Below are 18,409 nucleotides of genomic sequence, written 5' to 3' on the forward strand. Positions count from 1 at the left end.
CCAAATGACCATCATTAGGGTCTCACTTATTAATCTGTATTGTCTCACTAGCTGAAAATCAAGGAATGAAAGAACATTCTTGATTCTTCACCCCACTACATACTCGCTAAGCCAGAATGAGTCACGTGGAGGGTTTTTACACAAAGCAGGGGTCCAGGCCAGAGTCGGGGGATTGGGCCGAGACCAAGGTCTTGGTGAGAAATTGCTTTCAAGCCCACCCAAGGAAGCCTCATTGACAGGAGAGCCTAGGCACCCTGACTGTTCCAAGGCCCACGGGTCCAACTCAGGACCATCAACCCTTTTGAGTAAAACCATCCCACACTCGGTGAAAGGTAAGAAAGCTCGCTCACTCACTAGCTCAATATTCTTATCAAGCTCATGGCAGTCGAGTCCTTGGTGATTGGTCCCATTTTTTGCAATGCACGGGGCCTTAATCTTCAAATTGCTATGTAAAAGGTTTGATTCCAGTATATATTTTCACTAGTGGAGCAGTGAAGTTGGAGTTGTTAATGTAATTTGGAACTTCAAGTTGTAAAGGAAAAACCATGTGGCTTTGCTTAGTCAACAATTTACGATTAATAATTCATAAAATACATATTTATATGTTGTATTGAAATTTATATTCTTGAACCAAGCTGTTTACAAACAGTTTGAGCTCGGCTTGGGAAAAAACATATTTTTATTCGTTTGTTTTAGCAAACAAGCCAAGCATCAGTCGGAGTTTAAGCTCAATTATTAAACAAGCAAAACTCAATATAATAACATGTTCATGAATAAACTCGTGAACACAAAGACTTGATTTAATTATATATATAATATTATACTTTTATATATAATTAAACATGTTTAAAAATATATTTGTATAAGTTCGTAAATAAATTCATTGGATATTAAACTATTATTTGTAGTTTATTGATAATATTAACAGTCAATTTGTAATACAAATTGATAAATTTGTTCAAGAATAAAATATTTTATTAATGATTTTACTATATATATATATATATATAAGAAAAAAAATAAATTAATTAAGTAACTTGTAAAAGTAATACAAATTGATAAATTTGTTCAAGAATAAAATATTTTATTAATGATTTTACTATATATATATATATATATAAGAAAAAAAATAAATTAATTAAGTAACTTGTAAACAAGTTTGATAAGAAAATGATTTAAGTTTGAATATATAATTTTATTTGACAATGAAATTGAACTCAACTAGTGTTCAAAACAAAATTGAATGACCTTCTAATACTCCACTATACTCGACTCGGCCGGCTAGTTTACTATCCCACAAACACACACACCAACAATGCAAACTATCCTGAAAGTCCTATAACAGCAAAGTTTAAGTAAATGAGTTTAAAATCAGGGGGTGGTGTATTTTAATTTTTAATCCGGACACAGACACAGACACAGACACAGTAGCTGCCTAGTTTCCTTCTCTCTCTCTCAAAGACACACACTCAGCGCTTCATTCTCTGAGTCTTAACAATCTTCAGGAAAATGGGTACGCTGCTTCGTGCTTCTAAATTAACCAACTCTCTTCTTTTTATATCCAAATCCAATCCTTCTTTCAGTATTGCTATTACACGTAAAACCCTTCCATTTCTATTTCCATTTCATGCTCTTTCTTGTTCTTGTTCTTCTTCTTATTATTGTCATTCTACTCTTACTACTACTAGTAGAAAAAACCCAAATCAGAACCAGAATCAGTTCTTGAAATCTGTGAGAGATGAGTGCAAAGCTGGAAGCTTTAGGAATGTTGATCATGCCTTAGATCTGTTTGATACAATGCTTCACATGCAACCTTTGCCTTCCATTCTGGATTTTACTCTATTGTTGAATGGCATTGCAAGAATGAAGCATTACTCTCTAGTCATTACTCTAATTAAACAAATAGAATCATTGGGTATCTCTCCTGATCTTCATACTCTTACTATTTTGATTAACTGCTTCTGCCATGTGAACCGCTTAGATTTTGGGTTCTCTGTCTTAGCAACAATTTTGAAACTTGGTTTTCAACCAAACCATATAACTCTAACCACTCTTGTCAAGGGCCTCTGTCTTAAAGGTAACATTGCTGGAGCTGTGAGGTTGGTAGAAGATATGGAGAAGAATGGGTATAAACCGGATGCAATTACTTGTGGAACGTACTAAATGCTCTGTGTAAGATTGGTAAGACTGATATGGCTATTGGGTTGCTCAGGAAGATAGAAAAAAGGTATTTTGAACCTAATGTAGTGTTCTACAACACAATCATTGACAGTTTATGTAAGGATAGATTGGCTTTGAACCTTTTATCTGAAATGCAGGGTAAAGGAATTCAGCCAGATCTTGTCACTTACACGTGCTTAATTCAAGGCCTATGCAATTTTGGCTGGTGGAGGGAGGCTACTACTTTGTTGAATGAGATGACTCAAAGGAAGACCATGCCAAATGTGCAAACCTTTAGCATATTGGTGGACACATTTTGCAAAGAAGGGATGTTGACCGAGGCAAATGAAGTTTTTACTGTGATGATTCAAAGAGGCATTGAACCTAACACAGTCACATATAACTCTTTGATTGATGGTTATTGTTTGCAAAACAAATTGGATGATGCTATCAAAACATTTAATATGATGGTTGAAAGAGGTTGTTCACTTGATGTGTTTAGCTATAACATATTAATCAATGGATATTGCAAAAATAAAAGAATTGATGAAGCAAGGAGTCTCTTTGATGAAATGTCCAACAAGGGAGTGGCTCCAAGCGTTGTGACTTACAGCACTCTTATAGGTGGGTTTTGTCGAGTAGAGCGACCCCAGGCTGCACTAGACCTATTTCATAAGATGCAAGCATGTGGCCAACTTCCAGATCCCCAAACCTATGCTATCTTGTTGGATGGCCTTTGTAAGAACAAAAAGATTGGGGAGGCGATGGCATTGTTTCAAGAGATGGAAGATAAAAAGTTGGACCACAATATTGTGTTTTACAACATCTTGATGTACAATATGTGCAATGCTGGGGAACTTACAACTGCAAGAGAAATCTTTAATAGTCTTCTTGCAAAAGGATTGCAACCTGATGTTCGGACTTACACTATAATGATCAAAGGGTTTTGCAAAGAGGGGCTAATTGATGAAGCGACTGAGCTGTTAGAGAAAATGGATGGGAACCATTTCTCTCCTGATGATCGCACATATAACACAATCATCCAAGGGTTGTTGCAACAGAATGAGACAGCAAAGGCTATGGAACTTATTAAGATAATGGTTGACAAGGGATTTTAAGCAAATGCAACCGCTGCATCCATGTTGGTTGACTTGCTATCTGCAAATCTAGGAGATAAAGCACTTCAAGAATTACTTCATTATTAAGACTTTGCCAGTCAATCTATAAGTTGTCTGTATATTTGTTGGAAGGGGTTATTTACTTTTATGAGTGAAAACAAAAAATCTTGTGTCATAAAGGAACAGATGAGCATCTCCCTCTCTCTCTCACCGATCAATCTATAATCTCTCTTCTTGTCCCTTACTTCCATCATCCTCAAGATCTGCCACTCTATCCCTCAATCAAACATGACCTGAATTGTTAGCTTGTAATTACAAGACGGAATAGCTGTCAGTCAATATGAAACCAGATTTACTGCTTCAGGAAATGGGTGAGGCTGCTAAATCAACAAACTCTCTTGATTTTATATTCAATCATTTCATTAGAGTAATGGTTCCATTTGATGCTCTAACTTATTCTACGCATACTCTTACTACCTCTAGTAGTCGATATAGTAGTGTTAGAGAAAATGTGGAAACCCCAAATTAGTTCTTTAAATCTGTGAGAGATCAATGCAATTCTAGAAGATTAACGAATCTTAACAATGCCTTAGGTTTTTTGATTGAGTGGTTCACATGCACCCTTTACTTATCGTTTTGGATTTTAATCACATGTTGTATACCTATTTTGGCATGGCAAATTAAAGTTTCTATCCTAGGAGACAAAATTCATGGGATGTATGTTCAATGTTATGGAATAGTAATATAGATATAGTAATATGGAAACAAAATTAGAGTAATGGTTCACTGCTTAGACACATTGTATCACTGCCTATTCTATAGTGCTGCAAATGCTTTATGCGTATTTGTAAGCAGATTTTTTTTCCTTATAAGCTTTGTGGGGATATATTTACAGTGGACTGGGAAAGCAATTTTACTAGAGTAGCTGATAGTTGCATGCTTCTTCTTGCATTGTTTGAGAGAGAGGCAACTTAGGTTGCAGTAAAATACAAATAACATCACAAGTTTATCATTTTGACGTTTACTGTTTTAAGTTACAAAATAGTAATTGAAAATCAAAGTAGAATCAGATGAGCTATTCTCCAAACCTGTGATCATATAGCTTGCTGTACAATAGTTCTTTTGTCTCAGAGGTCACAAATGTCTAAGTGGGGTAGTGTTTCTAGCTGTGAACTCTTCCCCAGTTTGAAAATGGAAAAACATTGCAGAAATGGCCGATACAAGCCATGAGATTTGTGAAAGAACAGATGCCTTGGATGCTGCTGGAATCACTACTGTTGTCATTGGAAAGGTGATATTTTTTCAGTTCTACTTTTGATTAAGTTGGAGCAGTATTTCATATCTAGCACTTTGTTACAAATTGAAGATGTTAGTATACATAATTAGTTAAAAATCTGCATGGGATTGGCATGACCTTGCTATGGATTAGTAAAATTGGGCCTTAGCTGCAACCTGAGGGAGTAACTTCAATTATATTATACCAGATACTTGCTAATTTTGACAATCTTTTTGTCAACTTTTAGAATACCAATTGAAATAGAGTAAATGAATTGCGAAAACTAAATGCAAAATTCAATCTCGAGGAATGTGTTTGCCTAGAACTGTCTAAAATCCTATATCGATAAACAAATTGGGGAAAAGTAACAAGTAAGGTTTATTTTCAATGCAAAGAATAATGATCATGATGACATGTGTCCTAATGCTCTAGTTTCATTTGCTTTGTTTGGTGCCTACGTGAGCAGGGCAGGCATCAAGACTGTTGATGTGTTGCATTCCAAGGTCTTCATCGGGTTGATCCAGGGAGCCATATTTCCATACTGGTTTTAAGCCATGAAAATGAAGTGTGTGAAGTGCATCTCTCAAAATGGTTAAGGAGGTTGGCCGACAGTTCAATACTATATTCCCGGCCTTATCATTATTATTATTCACAATTGTTTATTTAATGGTCCTTTAATTCATTTAGCAAGGACATGCGCTCTCCTGTTGGCATATCTATTGGAAAAATTTAGACTAGATCTTAACTAGATGAACATTTGGGATTATAGTAGTAGAGCTAAAGGTTGCAGGTTCAAGGCTTATCAATTTGTGTATATTTTCAGTTTTTTTTTTTTTTTTTTTTTAGAGAGTTTCAACCTATGTCGTCCGTTTTAATGATAACTCTTTATCATCAGATCATTTCAGTTTTATAGCATTAGCAAAGTCTCATATGAATTTCCTTATAGCTTAATGATACTTTTATAATTATAATTTGTATATTTAATGGTCACTTAACCCCTCCAATATTTGCATCTGGTAGGTGATGATGCATTAAATAATGTGAGCTTTAATTAAAAAAAAACCATTAACTTTTCCTATATTTAGTTGTAGTTTCAACTTTCAAGTCATGGAAAATTCATTGTGAAAACATCAGTGAGACATATAAAAGAAGAAACACATCATGACCAAGTACAGGAAGATCATCCAATTTTCACATGCCAAATATGCGTTGAGCCCATGTAATCAACTACAATAACAATTGTGTGCACCATTTTTTATGATGCCAAATACATTGAAACCCAAATTGACAACAAGGAGCCAAACATTGAATGCCCTATATTTATTTATGATGCAAATATATTTATGGTGTCCGTTGTTTATAACCCTAGTCTACAACTACAAATGTTAGATCCTTTTGTAGTTGTATTTTGATTATGTAATGTATTATAAATCCGGTTTAAAACACTAAGTATTATTATTTTCGCGTGTGTTCTAATAAGTATTACTGTTTCCTAAAAAAAAAAAAAAAAAGGAATTTATAAATAAAACTTAGTATTATATATATATATATATATTTGCTACAAAAAAAAAAGGAATTTATAAATAAAACTTAGTATTATATATATATATATATATTTGCTACCTCACTTTGAAGGCTTTACAACGTCATTATTTTATTTATTTGATTTTAAAACCAAATTTCACCACTATGAACGTGTTTCTCTCATATTCGGACCTATTCGGTCTACATTGGTCCATTTTGTCTACTTCGGTCTCTTTTGGCTCTATTTGGTCCAATTTGTCCACTTTGGTCCTATTGGGTGCATTTGGTCTTATTCAGTCTACTTTGGTCTTATTTGGTGCATTGTGTCCACTTCGGTCCTACTCAGTCTTATTTAGTCTACTTTAGTCTTATTCGGTCGATTCGGTCTCATTCTGTTTACTTTGGTCCTATTTGGTCCACTTTGGCTCTACTCGGTCAATTATATCTGATTTGGTCCTATTTGGTCTATTGGGTCCACTTTTGTTCTGTTCGGTCCATATTGGTCCTATTCAGTTCATTTTGTCTATTTCGGTCCTAGTTGGACCACTTTCATTTATTTGGTCCATTCTGTCCGCTTTCGTCCATTCAGTCCACTTTGATCCTATTCGGTCCAATTTAGTCCTTTTCAGTCCACATTGATTCTATTCGGTCCATGTGTCTACTTCGGTCCTATTATCTTTATTTTGTCTACTTCGGTCTTATTCAGTCCACTTTAGTCCTATTCAGTCCACTGCAGTCTATTTGTCCGCTTTGGTCTTATACGGTCCACTTTGGTCCTTTGGAAGTAGAATTAGTGATTTTCATTTTTTTTTTTTTAACTCATTGTAGCATTGAACAAAGTGAAGATATTTAACCCTTGCTATCTATCTGGTATATTGCACGAGTTAGCAAGTAGTTCATATAAAGAGGCATCTCGCCCTTTGTAACCCATAAAATTCTTTTCTTAAACTTTTCAAATTAGTTATTAATTTAAATATAATTTTTTAACAGGTAGATAGCATTGGAGGTGAGGTTCAAATTACAGATACAAAATACTATCACAAAGAATATTATTGCCATTGAGCTGTCACTTTCCTATCACCATGAACCTAAGCTATTTTGTTGGTAGACGTATTAAAAATTATTATGAATTTGCTACAAATAATTGTGCCAAGTGGTTATGCTAAATTTCATCAAGTTTTTAAGACCTAGAAACCATGGTTGAGCCAAGTGGCTGCACCAAATTTCAGAAAGTTTTTAGATAAAAACAACTTATTTGTTCTCATCAAATAAGTTTTGTTCATATCAACATATTAGTCCAACTAACAATAATCAGAAAAGATTTAAGTTAAGTATAACTCATCTAAGTTCAAACTTATCTAGAGTCCTTATCCTTTCACTTTGCTCTACATATATGGTTCACGTAGCTTGCTCTCTCTAAGCAACATAGCTTCGAAAAATATGGTTGCTCTTCTGTTAACCTACTTATGTTTAATTGTTATTTAAGTCATTAACTTAATCTATTTTTTGATGTGCTCTGGTGCATGTTGGAGTAAATGCAAAAGCAGTGCACATGTTTGAATTGGATATGCTCTTGAAAATAAGGTAAAGAATTGTAAGCCTGTGTTCTTTGTATGAGAAAATTTCATCATTACTGACCCTAAAAAGTTCTTACAAGTGCAAAGACTATAGGAATAAGAGTCTAACTGCAGAACATGCTAAAATCTATGTTGCACGGACACGGACACGGGGATACGGCAATTTTTGAAAAATAAGAACACGACACGGCGGAGACACGGCGGTTAAATAATTAATTAAATTTTATATTTAGGCATATTTTTAAATATTTTTAGACATAAAATACGTTTATGTCTAGAATTTAAGTTATGTAAGAACTACAAATAGTTACATCTGAAAGCAACATTCCCACCACCAACACTTGCTTTTTCTAACTTAGTAACATATTTCCATAGAGGAGTAGCAGCTGTCTCAGTTGATAATTTTTCACTTTCACTTTCAATGTTCATTTTAGTAATCAGTTACAATATTTAACTTTAATAAATAAATAAAACTATAGCAGGACACACAAAAACAAATTTATAACTTATAAGTTATAACTTATATAAATTAAAAAAAAAAAAAAAAGGACAGAGGGCACCCACGCCCCATGGCCACAGTAGCAGTGAAAAAAAAAAAAAAACAAAATGCGTTATAACTTATATAAATAAGTAACAGTACACCCACCCATTCAGTCATTCACCAAATTCAATATCTGAAAGAAAGAAAGAAGAAAAAAAAAAAAAATAGAGAGAGAAGAGAATCAAGAGATCAGACCTGTTGTCCACGCCGAGAAAGAGAGAGATCGAAAGGGACAGAGGACAGAGGGCACGGCGTAGACGTCGGAGCTCGCCGATCGGCCTGATCTAACTCCGGCGAGCGACAGAGGGCAGCAGTAGCGATAGAGGGAGGGTGGGTTGAGATTCTTGAGAAGAGCTTGAGATGTGGTTAAGTTTCAACTTTTCAGAGACTCTAAACTTGCTTAAATGATTTAGGGTTATCACAAAATCAATGGTATTCGTAAGTCCATCTGTCAAAATCTGTGATTTTTTTTTTCACTGCTGGCGTGTCAGAGGTGTCAGATCTGCAACGGCGCCGTGTCGGAGAATCGGAAAAAAAAGGGACACTGCCGGACACCGCCGGCGTCGTACACGCGTCGGTGTCGGACACAGACACGACACCAAAAATGGTGTGTCCGTGCAACCTAGGCTAAAATATAGAAGCAATCTAAGGTGTATTGGTTTGCAAAGGCCAAGTATATGCCATTAGGTATTGACAGTGTGGTTGTTTGATAAAACAATAAAATTCAATTAGTACTAAACAACTGTGGTGGATTTGGTGCTGGCTTGGAGCCTAGCAGCATCTTCTATCAAAAAGCTTATACTTTAACATATACACCTACATTTTCAGAACACACGCACATATATATCTTATAGGAAGTTTGAGTAACATTAAAGATTTAAATTTGTTGAACCACATGGTTTAGTTTATTTTTTGGGTACAAACGCAATTTTTTTCTTTTTAACTAACAATAGGTCAGAAAATCTTTGAATGAGATTTCTTAGGATTCATTCTACTATAATTTTTTTGTTTTAACACCATGTTTGATTTTGGCCACCACAGAAAAATTATTGAATGAGATTAAAGACACCCATTATTCATATTTGCTATATGTGAAAAAGATTAACTGAGGAAGCCAGAGCTCATTCGTGCGTAGTTGCTCTATGTGAAAAAGATTGGGGAACAAGCCAAAGCTTCCCTTATTTACAGATACAAGGGCATAGCACAGTGCTCCCACCTGAAGAAGCAAAAATGGTTTTCAACATAATTGGAGGAAGCAATATTCGTGAATCAGAACCACCCAAGAAAGTATTCTTTGCACACTGCAAATCTTGGGAGTTTATACTTTATATTGCTTTAAAGTATAAGTTTCACTATTATGTATGATATATCTTATAGGAATTTATGAATTGTGCTTTTTGAATTAATTTTTAGACTTTATAACTCTAAACATGATGAACTGTTTACAAACAGTATGAATTCATGAGGCTGTTTTTTTTTTTATTTTTTTTTTATTTTTTATTTTTTTAATTTTGGGTATAGTCATAATTCTTCCTTAGTGAAAAAAAAAAGGGATTTATTGAATAAAAAAAATACAATTTATAAACATACCTATTCTTAAAACACTTGTAGGATAATAGATTGATAAGAGAAGCCATGCAAATGGTGAATTTTAGGCCCTTACACCAACAGAAAATGGTGTCACCAACTACAAAAATATCGATATTCTTCCAATGGAATTTGGCCATAAAATAGTCTTATTTTTTGGTACAATGAAGTAGGAGAAGTGAGAAAAAACTGAAGTGTGGCAACTGGAATCATGGATTTATAATTTTTTTTCCCGATGGATTCATGATTTTGTGGGGTGGTAGTTTTTTATTTGTGAATGTTTAAACAAATGCTACTAATTCGAATAGTCATCTCTTAGAAGTTGTGATTGAGAAAATTGGGAATTGACTTGCCGTTCAGAAAAAAAACTAAGGATATGTTATATGTGGAATGCCTAAATTTAAGGATAATGGATGAGAAGTTGAAGTAATGGTTTTATAGTAGGAGTGTTTTTCTTTCTTCTTCAATTTCAAGATAAAGAAAATTAGATTTGAGAAGGAGAATAAATAAATAAATAAATAAACGTGAGAATAGGGATTAAGGAACATGGAAAAAAAAAAAAAAGAAACCAATAAACCTTGTTGATAAAGTAAAAAAAGAAAAAAAAGAAAAGAGGTGAAATATGTTGACATTTTTTTTTTTTAGTAAAGAGTAGAATTGTTTTAAAGACGTGAGTTAGCGGGAAAGTGGTCCCTTTTGTAGGCAAAGTTCTAATTGGAGTTAGAAATGTATTTTTACCATGTTATTCTCAAGTTTTGTCATGCTTAAATTTAGGATGTAGGAGTATTTTCGAAACACATAAAAGGAAAGAAGATTTTATAGAGAATTTTTTGACGTTATTAACCCTATTCCTAAAACATTTGTAGGAGAAATAATTGGTTATTGAAACGAATATTTTTGCCCTTCATAAAAGTCTAATTCAAATGGGAGAATCTTGTTATAGATAATATATATATATATATATATATATGAGTTGGGTTCAAGTTACACTTAGTGTAACTTTAAGTAATATTACACCACTTAATATTTTTTAATTGGATGCAAATTTTGAAATCCACCATTAGATTATATTACATTCGTATATTCTCCGTGCTTGCCAAATTCAAGATGATCAAAGATTAATAGCCATATTATCAATCAATTGTTTAAATTTAAGTTTTTGTATTTTAAAATAATACATAAAAGATGATTTTATGAATCAAATGGTAACATCCAATTGACAAGAAAATTGGCATAAATGTTAAGAACATATAGAACATATAATTCAATGGCGAGATTTTCAAAATATGAATTCTATAACAAGTTATTGGGTGGTGTAACATTGCTTAAAGTTACATGAAATCAATGAAGAATCAAAAACCAAAAATAATGTCTATACATATCTATACTATATATAATAATGGAAGTTTTGAAATAAACTTTTTTTTTCTCTTAAAGTTCCTTAGAAATGTTTTTGGCCACTTAAGAAACCTTCGTTGTCAAACTCTCATGTATCTAAGTTAGTGATCCTAAACCCCGCAAGAACCAAATTTCACATTTAGCATTATCAAAATCAGATAAAAATTAAACCCCCAATCATGTTTTGAGATTTTCTATTTCCTTGTGACCAAACTTTTGAGGTAGATTTTTTATTGTTTATTGGACTGTAAGATCAAATTATTATGTGCTACACATAATAAGAAAAAGTTTGCTAAACATAATATTTGTCAAAGTCAAATAGAAATTGAGAAAGGTCCTACAACAAAAAAGAACCATTGAGTCAAAAAAAATATGAAAGCATTAATTGGAGTATAAATACAGTGTATATTCTATTATTGTTTCAAAACTATTAGAGGTTTTCTTCTTCTTTTTTACATAGAGTTAAACAAATGTCAAATGTAAGAAAACTAAAATGTCAAAGATAAACAAATTAACGGATTAAACACAAATATAGAATAAAAATTGTACAACATGAATATGAAGTAAGAAGTTGTAGAGATTTCTAATTCTTGAAAACTCTTCTCATAACCGACAAACCAATCCTAGCCACCCATAGCCCCAAAGTGATCACGTTGTCTGCAACCCACAAAAAAGGCATATCATCCACAAACTTTAAAAATCCAATGGAAAAACCGAAGTTGGGGGAAAAGAAAAAAATAAGAAGGGAAAGAACACACCTCAAATGGACTTTCCAAATTTGATTAAATGGGATGAGTTGACAAAGTCTAAAGATGTAGGTGGTATGGGCTTTAGAGATTTGGCAAAATTCAATGACTCCCTATTGGCAAAGCAAGCATGGCGCCTTTTACATAATCAAAATTCCCTTTTCTACAAAGTTTTCAAGGCTCGATTTTTTCCTAACTCAACTATCATGGAGGCAAAGGAGTCTAGGATGGGTTCTTATGCTTGAAGGAGTATACTTGTAGGAAGGGATGTTATTAAAAGGGGAGCTCGATGGAGAGTGGGCGATGGAAAAAAAATTAGAATTTGGCAAGACCATTGGCTGCCAAGGAAACACCCTCCACTTGCACTATCTTGTCCCTTGACAGATTTTGAAAATGCGACAGTGGACATCTTAATCGACCCACGAAGTAGGCAATGGAATGTAGATATGGTGAATGGGCTGTTTAATACTGAAGAAGCAGAAATAGTAAAAAGTATCCCCTTAAGCCAGGAAGTAGTAGAGCATATCTTATTTTGGCCTTACTCTTGTGATGGAAGGTATAGTAGTAAAACCGGGTATAGATTCTTGAAAGATCAGGAGGAGGAGCTGACTGTGGAATCAAGGGAGGTTACAAACGAAGACAAGCAGTTTTGGAGGGAGATTTGGTGTTTAAAGGTTCCACCAAAAGTAAGGAATCTGCTGTGGCGTGCTTGCCGTGAAGCCCTGCCCACAAAGAGTGCTCTGTTTCGCCGCAAAATATCGCCAGATCCTTTATGTGTTAGATGCCAAGCTTCAGCCGAGACTCCTTTGCACGCCTTGTGGTCTTGCTCAGAACTTGATTCGGTGTGGTCAGATACGGTGCTCTGGGGCAACAGGGGTTCAATGCAATTTCTGGACTTCAAAGAACTCCTATCATGGCAGATAAAAAACAAAAACCAGCTTGAGCTCTTTGCTGTCACTGTTTGGATGATATGGAATCAGCGGAACCGGGTTCGGGTAAACCAGCCAGCAGATGCACTTCACCAGCTAGCCCACCTCTCCAAGGTCTAGTTGGATGATTACCGTGGCAGGCTATTCAGTCCAGACACACAGGTGCTACAGGTCCGGCGCTTAGAGAATCGGTGGAGACCGCCACCATCAGAATTTTACAAAATTAATTTTGACGGTGCGGTATTTCCATGTGAGAAGAAAACAGGGGTCGAAGTCGTGATTCGAGATCACAGAGGCCAGGTCATTGCATCTAGTTCAAAGCTGGTTCATCAACAACTTTGCAGCACCGAGATTGAGGCGTTGGCAGCTGGTTGTGCTCTCTCTTTTGCACTGGACGTTGTGTTAAACGAGCCATCTTGGAAGGAGATTCTTTGACTGTGATTAAAGGGCTGATGGAGGAGGAAAGAATGTTGGTACCATTGGGTTTATTAATTGAGGATGCAAAAAGGTTGTCACACAATTTTGATGAATTATGTTACTCTCATACAAAGAGGGAATGTAATGCGTTAGCTCATAATCTGGCTAGACATGTTGTAAGCACACCAAATTTTTTAGTATGGATGGAGAAAGTTCTATCACAGTTTCAATATGTACTTCAAGCTGACTCTGTAGGTTTATTTTAATAAAATAAACTCCACGGTTGGACCCTCAAAAAAAAAAAAAATTTTGATGCCAATTTGGCAACTTTTGCGGAGGTAAAAAGAGCAACTGGAAATTTATAGTGTTAAAAATAGCATAGTTAATCACATGAGTGACAATTGAAGGGTTTGAACTTTAAAAGAGCGAAACGGTTTTGAAGGGGAAAATGAAGAGTTAAGAATTAGAAGAAGGCTAAATTAATGGTGAGTTGGATTTAATGAGTTAAAGAATGTGGAAGGTTGTTCATAGTGAGTTGGATTTAATGAGTTAAAGAATGGAAGGTTGTTCATAGTGAGTTTGATTTAATAAGTTAAAAAATGTGTAAAGTTGCACTATTTATTTATATATTAATATTGTTTAAAAAAATGAAGGAAAAAAAAGAAAGATGATATAGTCGATGATGTGGCTCAACTGAAATGTAGTAACAATAAATGTCATGCTTCAATTTTTTAGATATATATAGATATATGCATATAAAAAGACATTATATTTCTATAGTATTACTACCAGAGCCTCAAATTATTCTATATATCTACATTATTCACACATATAAATAGGCATTATCCTTAAACAAGTATTATATATATATAGACCTCACCTCTGGTTAAGAGGCTCGAGAGATAGTGGGTATGGGTGAGAGGGCACATTTACGAAGATGGAGAGATCGAGGGATGTTTGTGTGGTTGTAGCGGTGTTGATGTTATGCTCAATGATGGTGAGGACTGCTTCTCCCATGTCAATGCCTGAGGCTGAGAATAGCAACGAGGAACTCAGAGGAAGTCTGCTTGCCAATGGGCTTGGCTTGACTCCTCAAATGGGGTAATATATAACTACTACTGCATTGCTAATGAGCTCTATCATGTCATAATTTTTTCAAAACTTAATCGTATCACCTTGTTGTACTCATATATGTCCGTGTCCGTGCTTCCTAAGTGGTGGGCACTAGCACCCTCGTAATTATTGAGGTGTTTTCTACTTATGTAGGTGGAATAGTTGGAATCACTTTAACTGCAAAGTGGATGAGAAAGTCATCAAAGAAACTGGTAGGTTTACTATTCAAATGCAATATTCTCTTTCAAACGATAACCAAGTTCTATCTTTTTTTAAAATATAAAAAAAAGAAAAAAAATTATCCTTATATATGTGTGTGTGTGTGTGTATCAAAAAGTGCTGTCAAAGTTCACATAGAAAAATGTTAAACTGCATCTGTTGAGGTGGAAGAGAGATCGACTTAAAAGAGTTCTTTGTTTTCTTGGTTTGACAGCTGATGCTCTGGTCTCCTCTGGTCTTGCCAAGCTTGGATATATCTACGTTAATATAGGTATGTGGCAATGGATTTACGTAGTTTCTCTTTTTATCATAAGTCTTATTTTTCTTTTAGCAAAGTGGGCACAAGAAACTGAGCCAGAACCTCTATTTCTTACTTTGCCAGATGATTGCTGGGCTGAGATGCATCGTGATGCCAAGGTTTGGTTTCTCTTACAATTTTAGTGTTTTTGAACTTGTAGTTGCACTAAACATTTGATTTTACTTTTTCAGGGTAATCTATTGCCTAAGAATTCAACATTTCCATCTGGCATTAAAGCCCTTGCAGATTACGTTCACAGCAAGGGCCTTAAGTTAGGAATCTACTCAGATGCAGGGTAACATGACTGTACTACACCCTAACACAACTTTATGCTACATTATTTATTGTTCAATATCGATATTTCCTTGTTACTGAAACAACTAGGAAAACAAATGCTTTCACCTCCACTTTGCAGGAAATTTACTTGTAGCAAAACCATGCCTGGTTCACTTAGTCACGAGGAGCAAGATGCCAAAACTTTTGCTTCATGGGTAGGAAATCTAGTTTTTATTTTCTTTATGGGTTTTCCTTTGTCCATTTTTGCTATTGACACTACTTGCAAATACCAAATCATGCAATAATGAAATTTGTATGTAGGGTATTGATTATTTGAAGTATGATAACTGTTACAATGATGGAACAAAGCCAACTGTTAGGTAATATGGTCATCTTGACATTAACCTCACGAGTAAATGGGGAAATATGGATCTTTTTTTTTTTTGTTTAGCAATGTATGTTCAAACTTTGAGATATGAGAGTATAATGATCCCTCCTTTTATTTATTTTTATTTTTTTATTTTTTTATTTTTTATTTTTTATTTTTTTTCTGTTAGATACCCTGTAATGACTAGGGCACTAACAAAAGCAGGTCGTCCAATCTTTTTCTCACTTTGTGAATGGTAATCCTATATCTCTAACTTTTAAATCTATGTGGTGAAAGTCACTCCATTAATGATTATTTTGTTTGATTTGTATTTCTTTCCCTTAATAGGGGTGACTTGCACCCTGCTCTATGGGGTTTTAAGGTTGGAAATAGCTGGAGAACTACTAATGACATTTCTGATAATTGGAACAGGTAGATTAATTTCATGTTTCTGTTAAGTTCATAATTGATTATACAAATTCTTAGCCCAAAATCATTTCTTTTGGTCTGTTCTCCCACAGTATGCTCTCTATAATAGACTTGAATGAAGTATATGCTGATCTTGCAAGGCCCGGTGGTTGGAAAGATTATTTTGTTTGATTTGTATTTCTTTCCCTTAATAGGGGTGACTTGCACCCTGCTCTATGGGGTTTTAAGGTTGGAAATAGCTGGAGAACTACTAATGACATTTCTGATAATTGGAACAGGTAGATTAATTTCATGTTTCTGTTAAGTTCATAATTGATTATACAAATTCTTAGCCCAAAATCATTTCTTTTGGTCTGTTCTCCCACAGTATGCTCTCTATAATAGACTTGAATGAAGTATATGCTGATCTTGCAAGGCCCGGTGGTTGGAATGGTTAGTATTCTCCTACAATAGTTTAAGTCACACTTAACATAATTTTTGAAAAAAGCTTTTGGTCCACTTTTTTCTATGAAATTTATTTCATATTATCTGCTTGACTTTGTACAGATCCTGACATGCTTGAAGTGGGAAATGGAGGGATGAAAAATAATGAATATATAGCCCACTTTAGTTTATGGGCTATTTCCAAGGTATTTCAGGCAGTACTATATCTGGAACTAGATGCTCATGATTTGAATGAATGCATATTTTTTGGGTTTTGGCTGTCTGTTTGCTTAAAAATAAAATGGTATTGTAGGCTCCCCTTCTCCTTGGTTGCGATGTGAGGAACCTGACAAAAGAGACATTTAATATAATTTCCAATCAAGAGGTTATTGCAGTTAATCAAGGTAAGTGCATCAATTTTGTAACTGATGGTGTAATTTTTTTCCCATCATGTGAACTACTCCGTAGCAATGGTTATGAAAATTGACTTGATCATCATCTATAACAGATTCACTTGGCATACAAGCTAAAAAGGTTAGGATGGAGGGTAATAGTGAGGTAATAAAGTTTGCCTAAAATATCTTATGATGCTTAGTGTGTACTTTTGTCTCACTTCGATCATATGAGCAAAACATGACTTTTTATGTTAAATTGCAATAGATTTGGGCAGGGCCTCTTTCAGGCAATAAGGTAGCTCTAGTTCTGCTCAACCGAGCCGCTGTGCCTCATTCAATTACAGGCAATTGGGACGATATTGGAATCCCTGAAAACAGTGTCATTGAAGCAAGAGATGTTTGGGAGGTAATTTTGATTCGGCTTTCATTTCTCATGCCTCTTAAGGTCATGAGGCATTTCAGTTTTGCATTTGTATTTGTGAGATACCTTCAAATATATGTGTGCATGTGTTTCTTGCAGCACAAGACACTGGAGACAAGATTTGTTGGAAACTTGACAGCCAACGTGGAGCCTCACTGTTGCAAAATGTTTGTGTTGAAGCCAATTGGTTGAGTTCTACTGCAAAATGCACACTTGGCATTGCTCTCTTCTGTATATTCTTCCTGTTAATTCTTATCTATACCTGATGCTGTAGTGTGAGTGAGTATTGAGATTTACAACTCTCTTTTCCACGGTTTCATGTACTTAAAATTTTATTGGAATAAAGAAGGAAAAATTGGAAGAAGTAAAAGTTTCCTCTTTTGTTCAAATGAGCAATGAGTAGTAGTGTAGTACTACTATATAACCTTTATCCCCCCACAAGGCTGTTCTTTCTTCTGTCTTGGCATTACCTTTTTGTAATAGAAGGAACAAAACATTATTAATAATTTATGTTAAGACAAATTATTATTTGGTTAAGTAAATAAATTATTAATTAAATTGAAAAAAGGATTCACCTGCAATGCAATGTAAATGCTATAATACTGGTTTACAAACTAGATTGCCTTGTTTGAGTGGTGCACTTTGACAAGATGATATTGTTAATGGTGATGCATAGATAAATTTCCAATAATACAAAACAAAGAAGATAAGGGAGCTAGAGTATCCAAAAGAATAAACGGTTTAAAAAAGAAGGAAACTCGGAACAAACTGAAGTTATAAAAGCATGGAGGGTGGTTTTTTTAAGGTATAACAAGAGATTTTTATATATTTTTTATATTATTTTTCATTTGAATCAACTAATACGTATATTTCATGTTAAAATGTGCAAATTGAGTTGGGCTTGGCAAGAATGACCATTACCTCACAGTAATTAGTTAATAAATTTATAGTTGCTTCTGCCAGCTGCTGTTTGCAAAAAAGATAAGAAAGAAATGCCGGAGATTAAAAAATGAAGTCAAAAAAGGAATATGTAATAAATGTAAATGTGATGAAATGGAAATGAAAAGTGATTATATGATCTCTATAGTCTATAGTATATAATATGTAATGTTCAAACACATTGTATCATTATATAGTGCAGCAAGTTATTTATGCATATGTGCAAACTGTTTTTTTTTTTTTTTTTTGCCTCGCC

At 34.3% G+C, this 18,409-nt stretch overlaps 1 protein-coding gene and 1 pseudogene across 1 annotated transcript; both read left to right on the forward strand.

Moving 5' to 3' along the window:
- Positions 1-1,198: 1,198 nt before the first annotated feature.
- LOC112023048 (putative pentatricopeptide repeat-containing protein At1g12700, mitochondrial) lies at positions 1,199-3,709 on the forward strand (annotated as a pseudogene).
- Positions 3,710-14,151: 10,442 nt separating this feature from the next.
- LOC112023047 (alpha-galactosidase 1) lies at positions 14,152-17,573 on the forward strand. The gene is made up of 15 exons (XM_065763179.1): positions 14,152-14,374; positions 14,540-14,598; positions 14,820-14,876; positions 14,988-15,022; positions 15,095-15,198; positions 15,319-15,394; positions 15,501-15,559; positions 15,737-15,802; positions 15,895-15,978; positions 16,343-16,407; positions 16,522-16,604; positions 16,712-16,802; positions 16,907-16,956; positions 17,059-17,199; positions 17,314-17,573. The coding sequence occupies exons 1-15, from the start codon at positions 14,211-14,213 to the stop codon at positions 17,404-17,406; spliced, it is 1,227 nt and encodes a 408-aa protein (XP_065619251.1). The 5' UTR covers positions 14,152-14,210; the 3' UTR covers positions 17,407-17,573.
- The last annotated feature ends 836 nt before the right edge of the window (positions 17,574-18,409 follow it).

The sequence above is a fragment of the Quercus suber genome, unplaced genomic scaffold (assembly GCF_002906115.3).
Source record: "Quercus suber isolate HL8 unplaced genomic scaffold, Cork oak 2.0 scaffold_495, whole genome shotgun sequence".
Lineage (NCBI taxonomy): Eukaryota > Viridiplantae > Streptophyta > Magnoliopsida > Fagales > Fagaceae > Quercus > Quercus suber.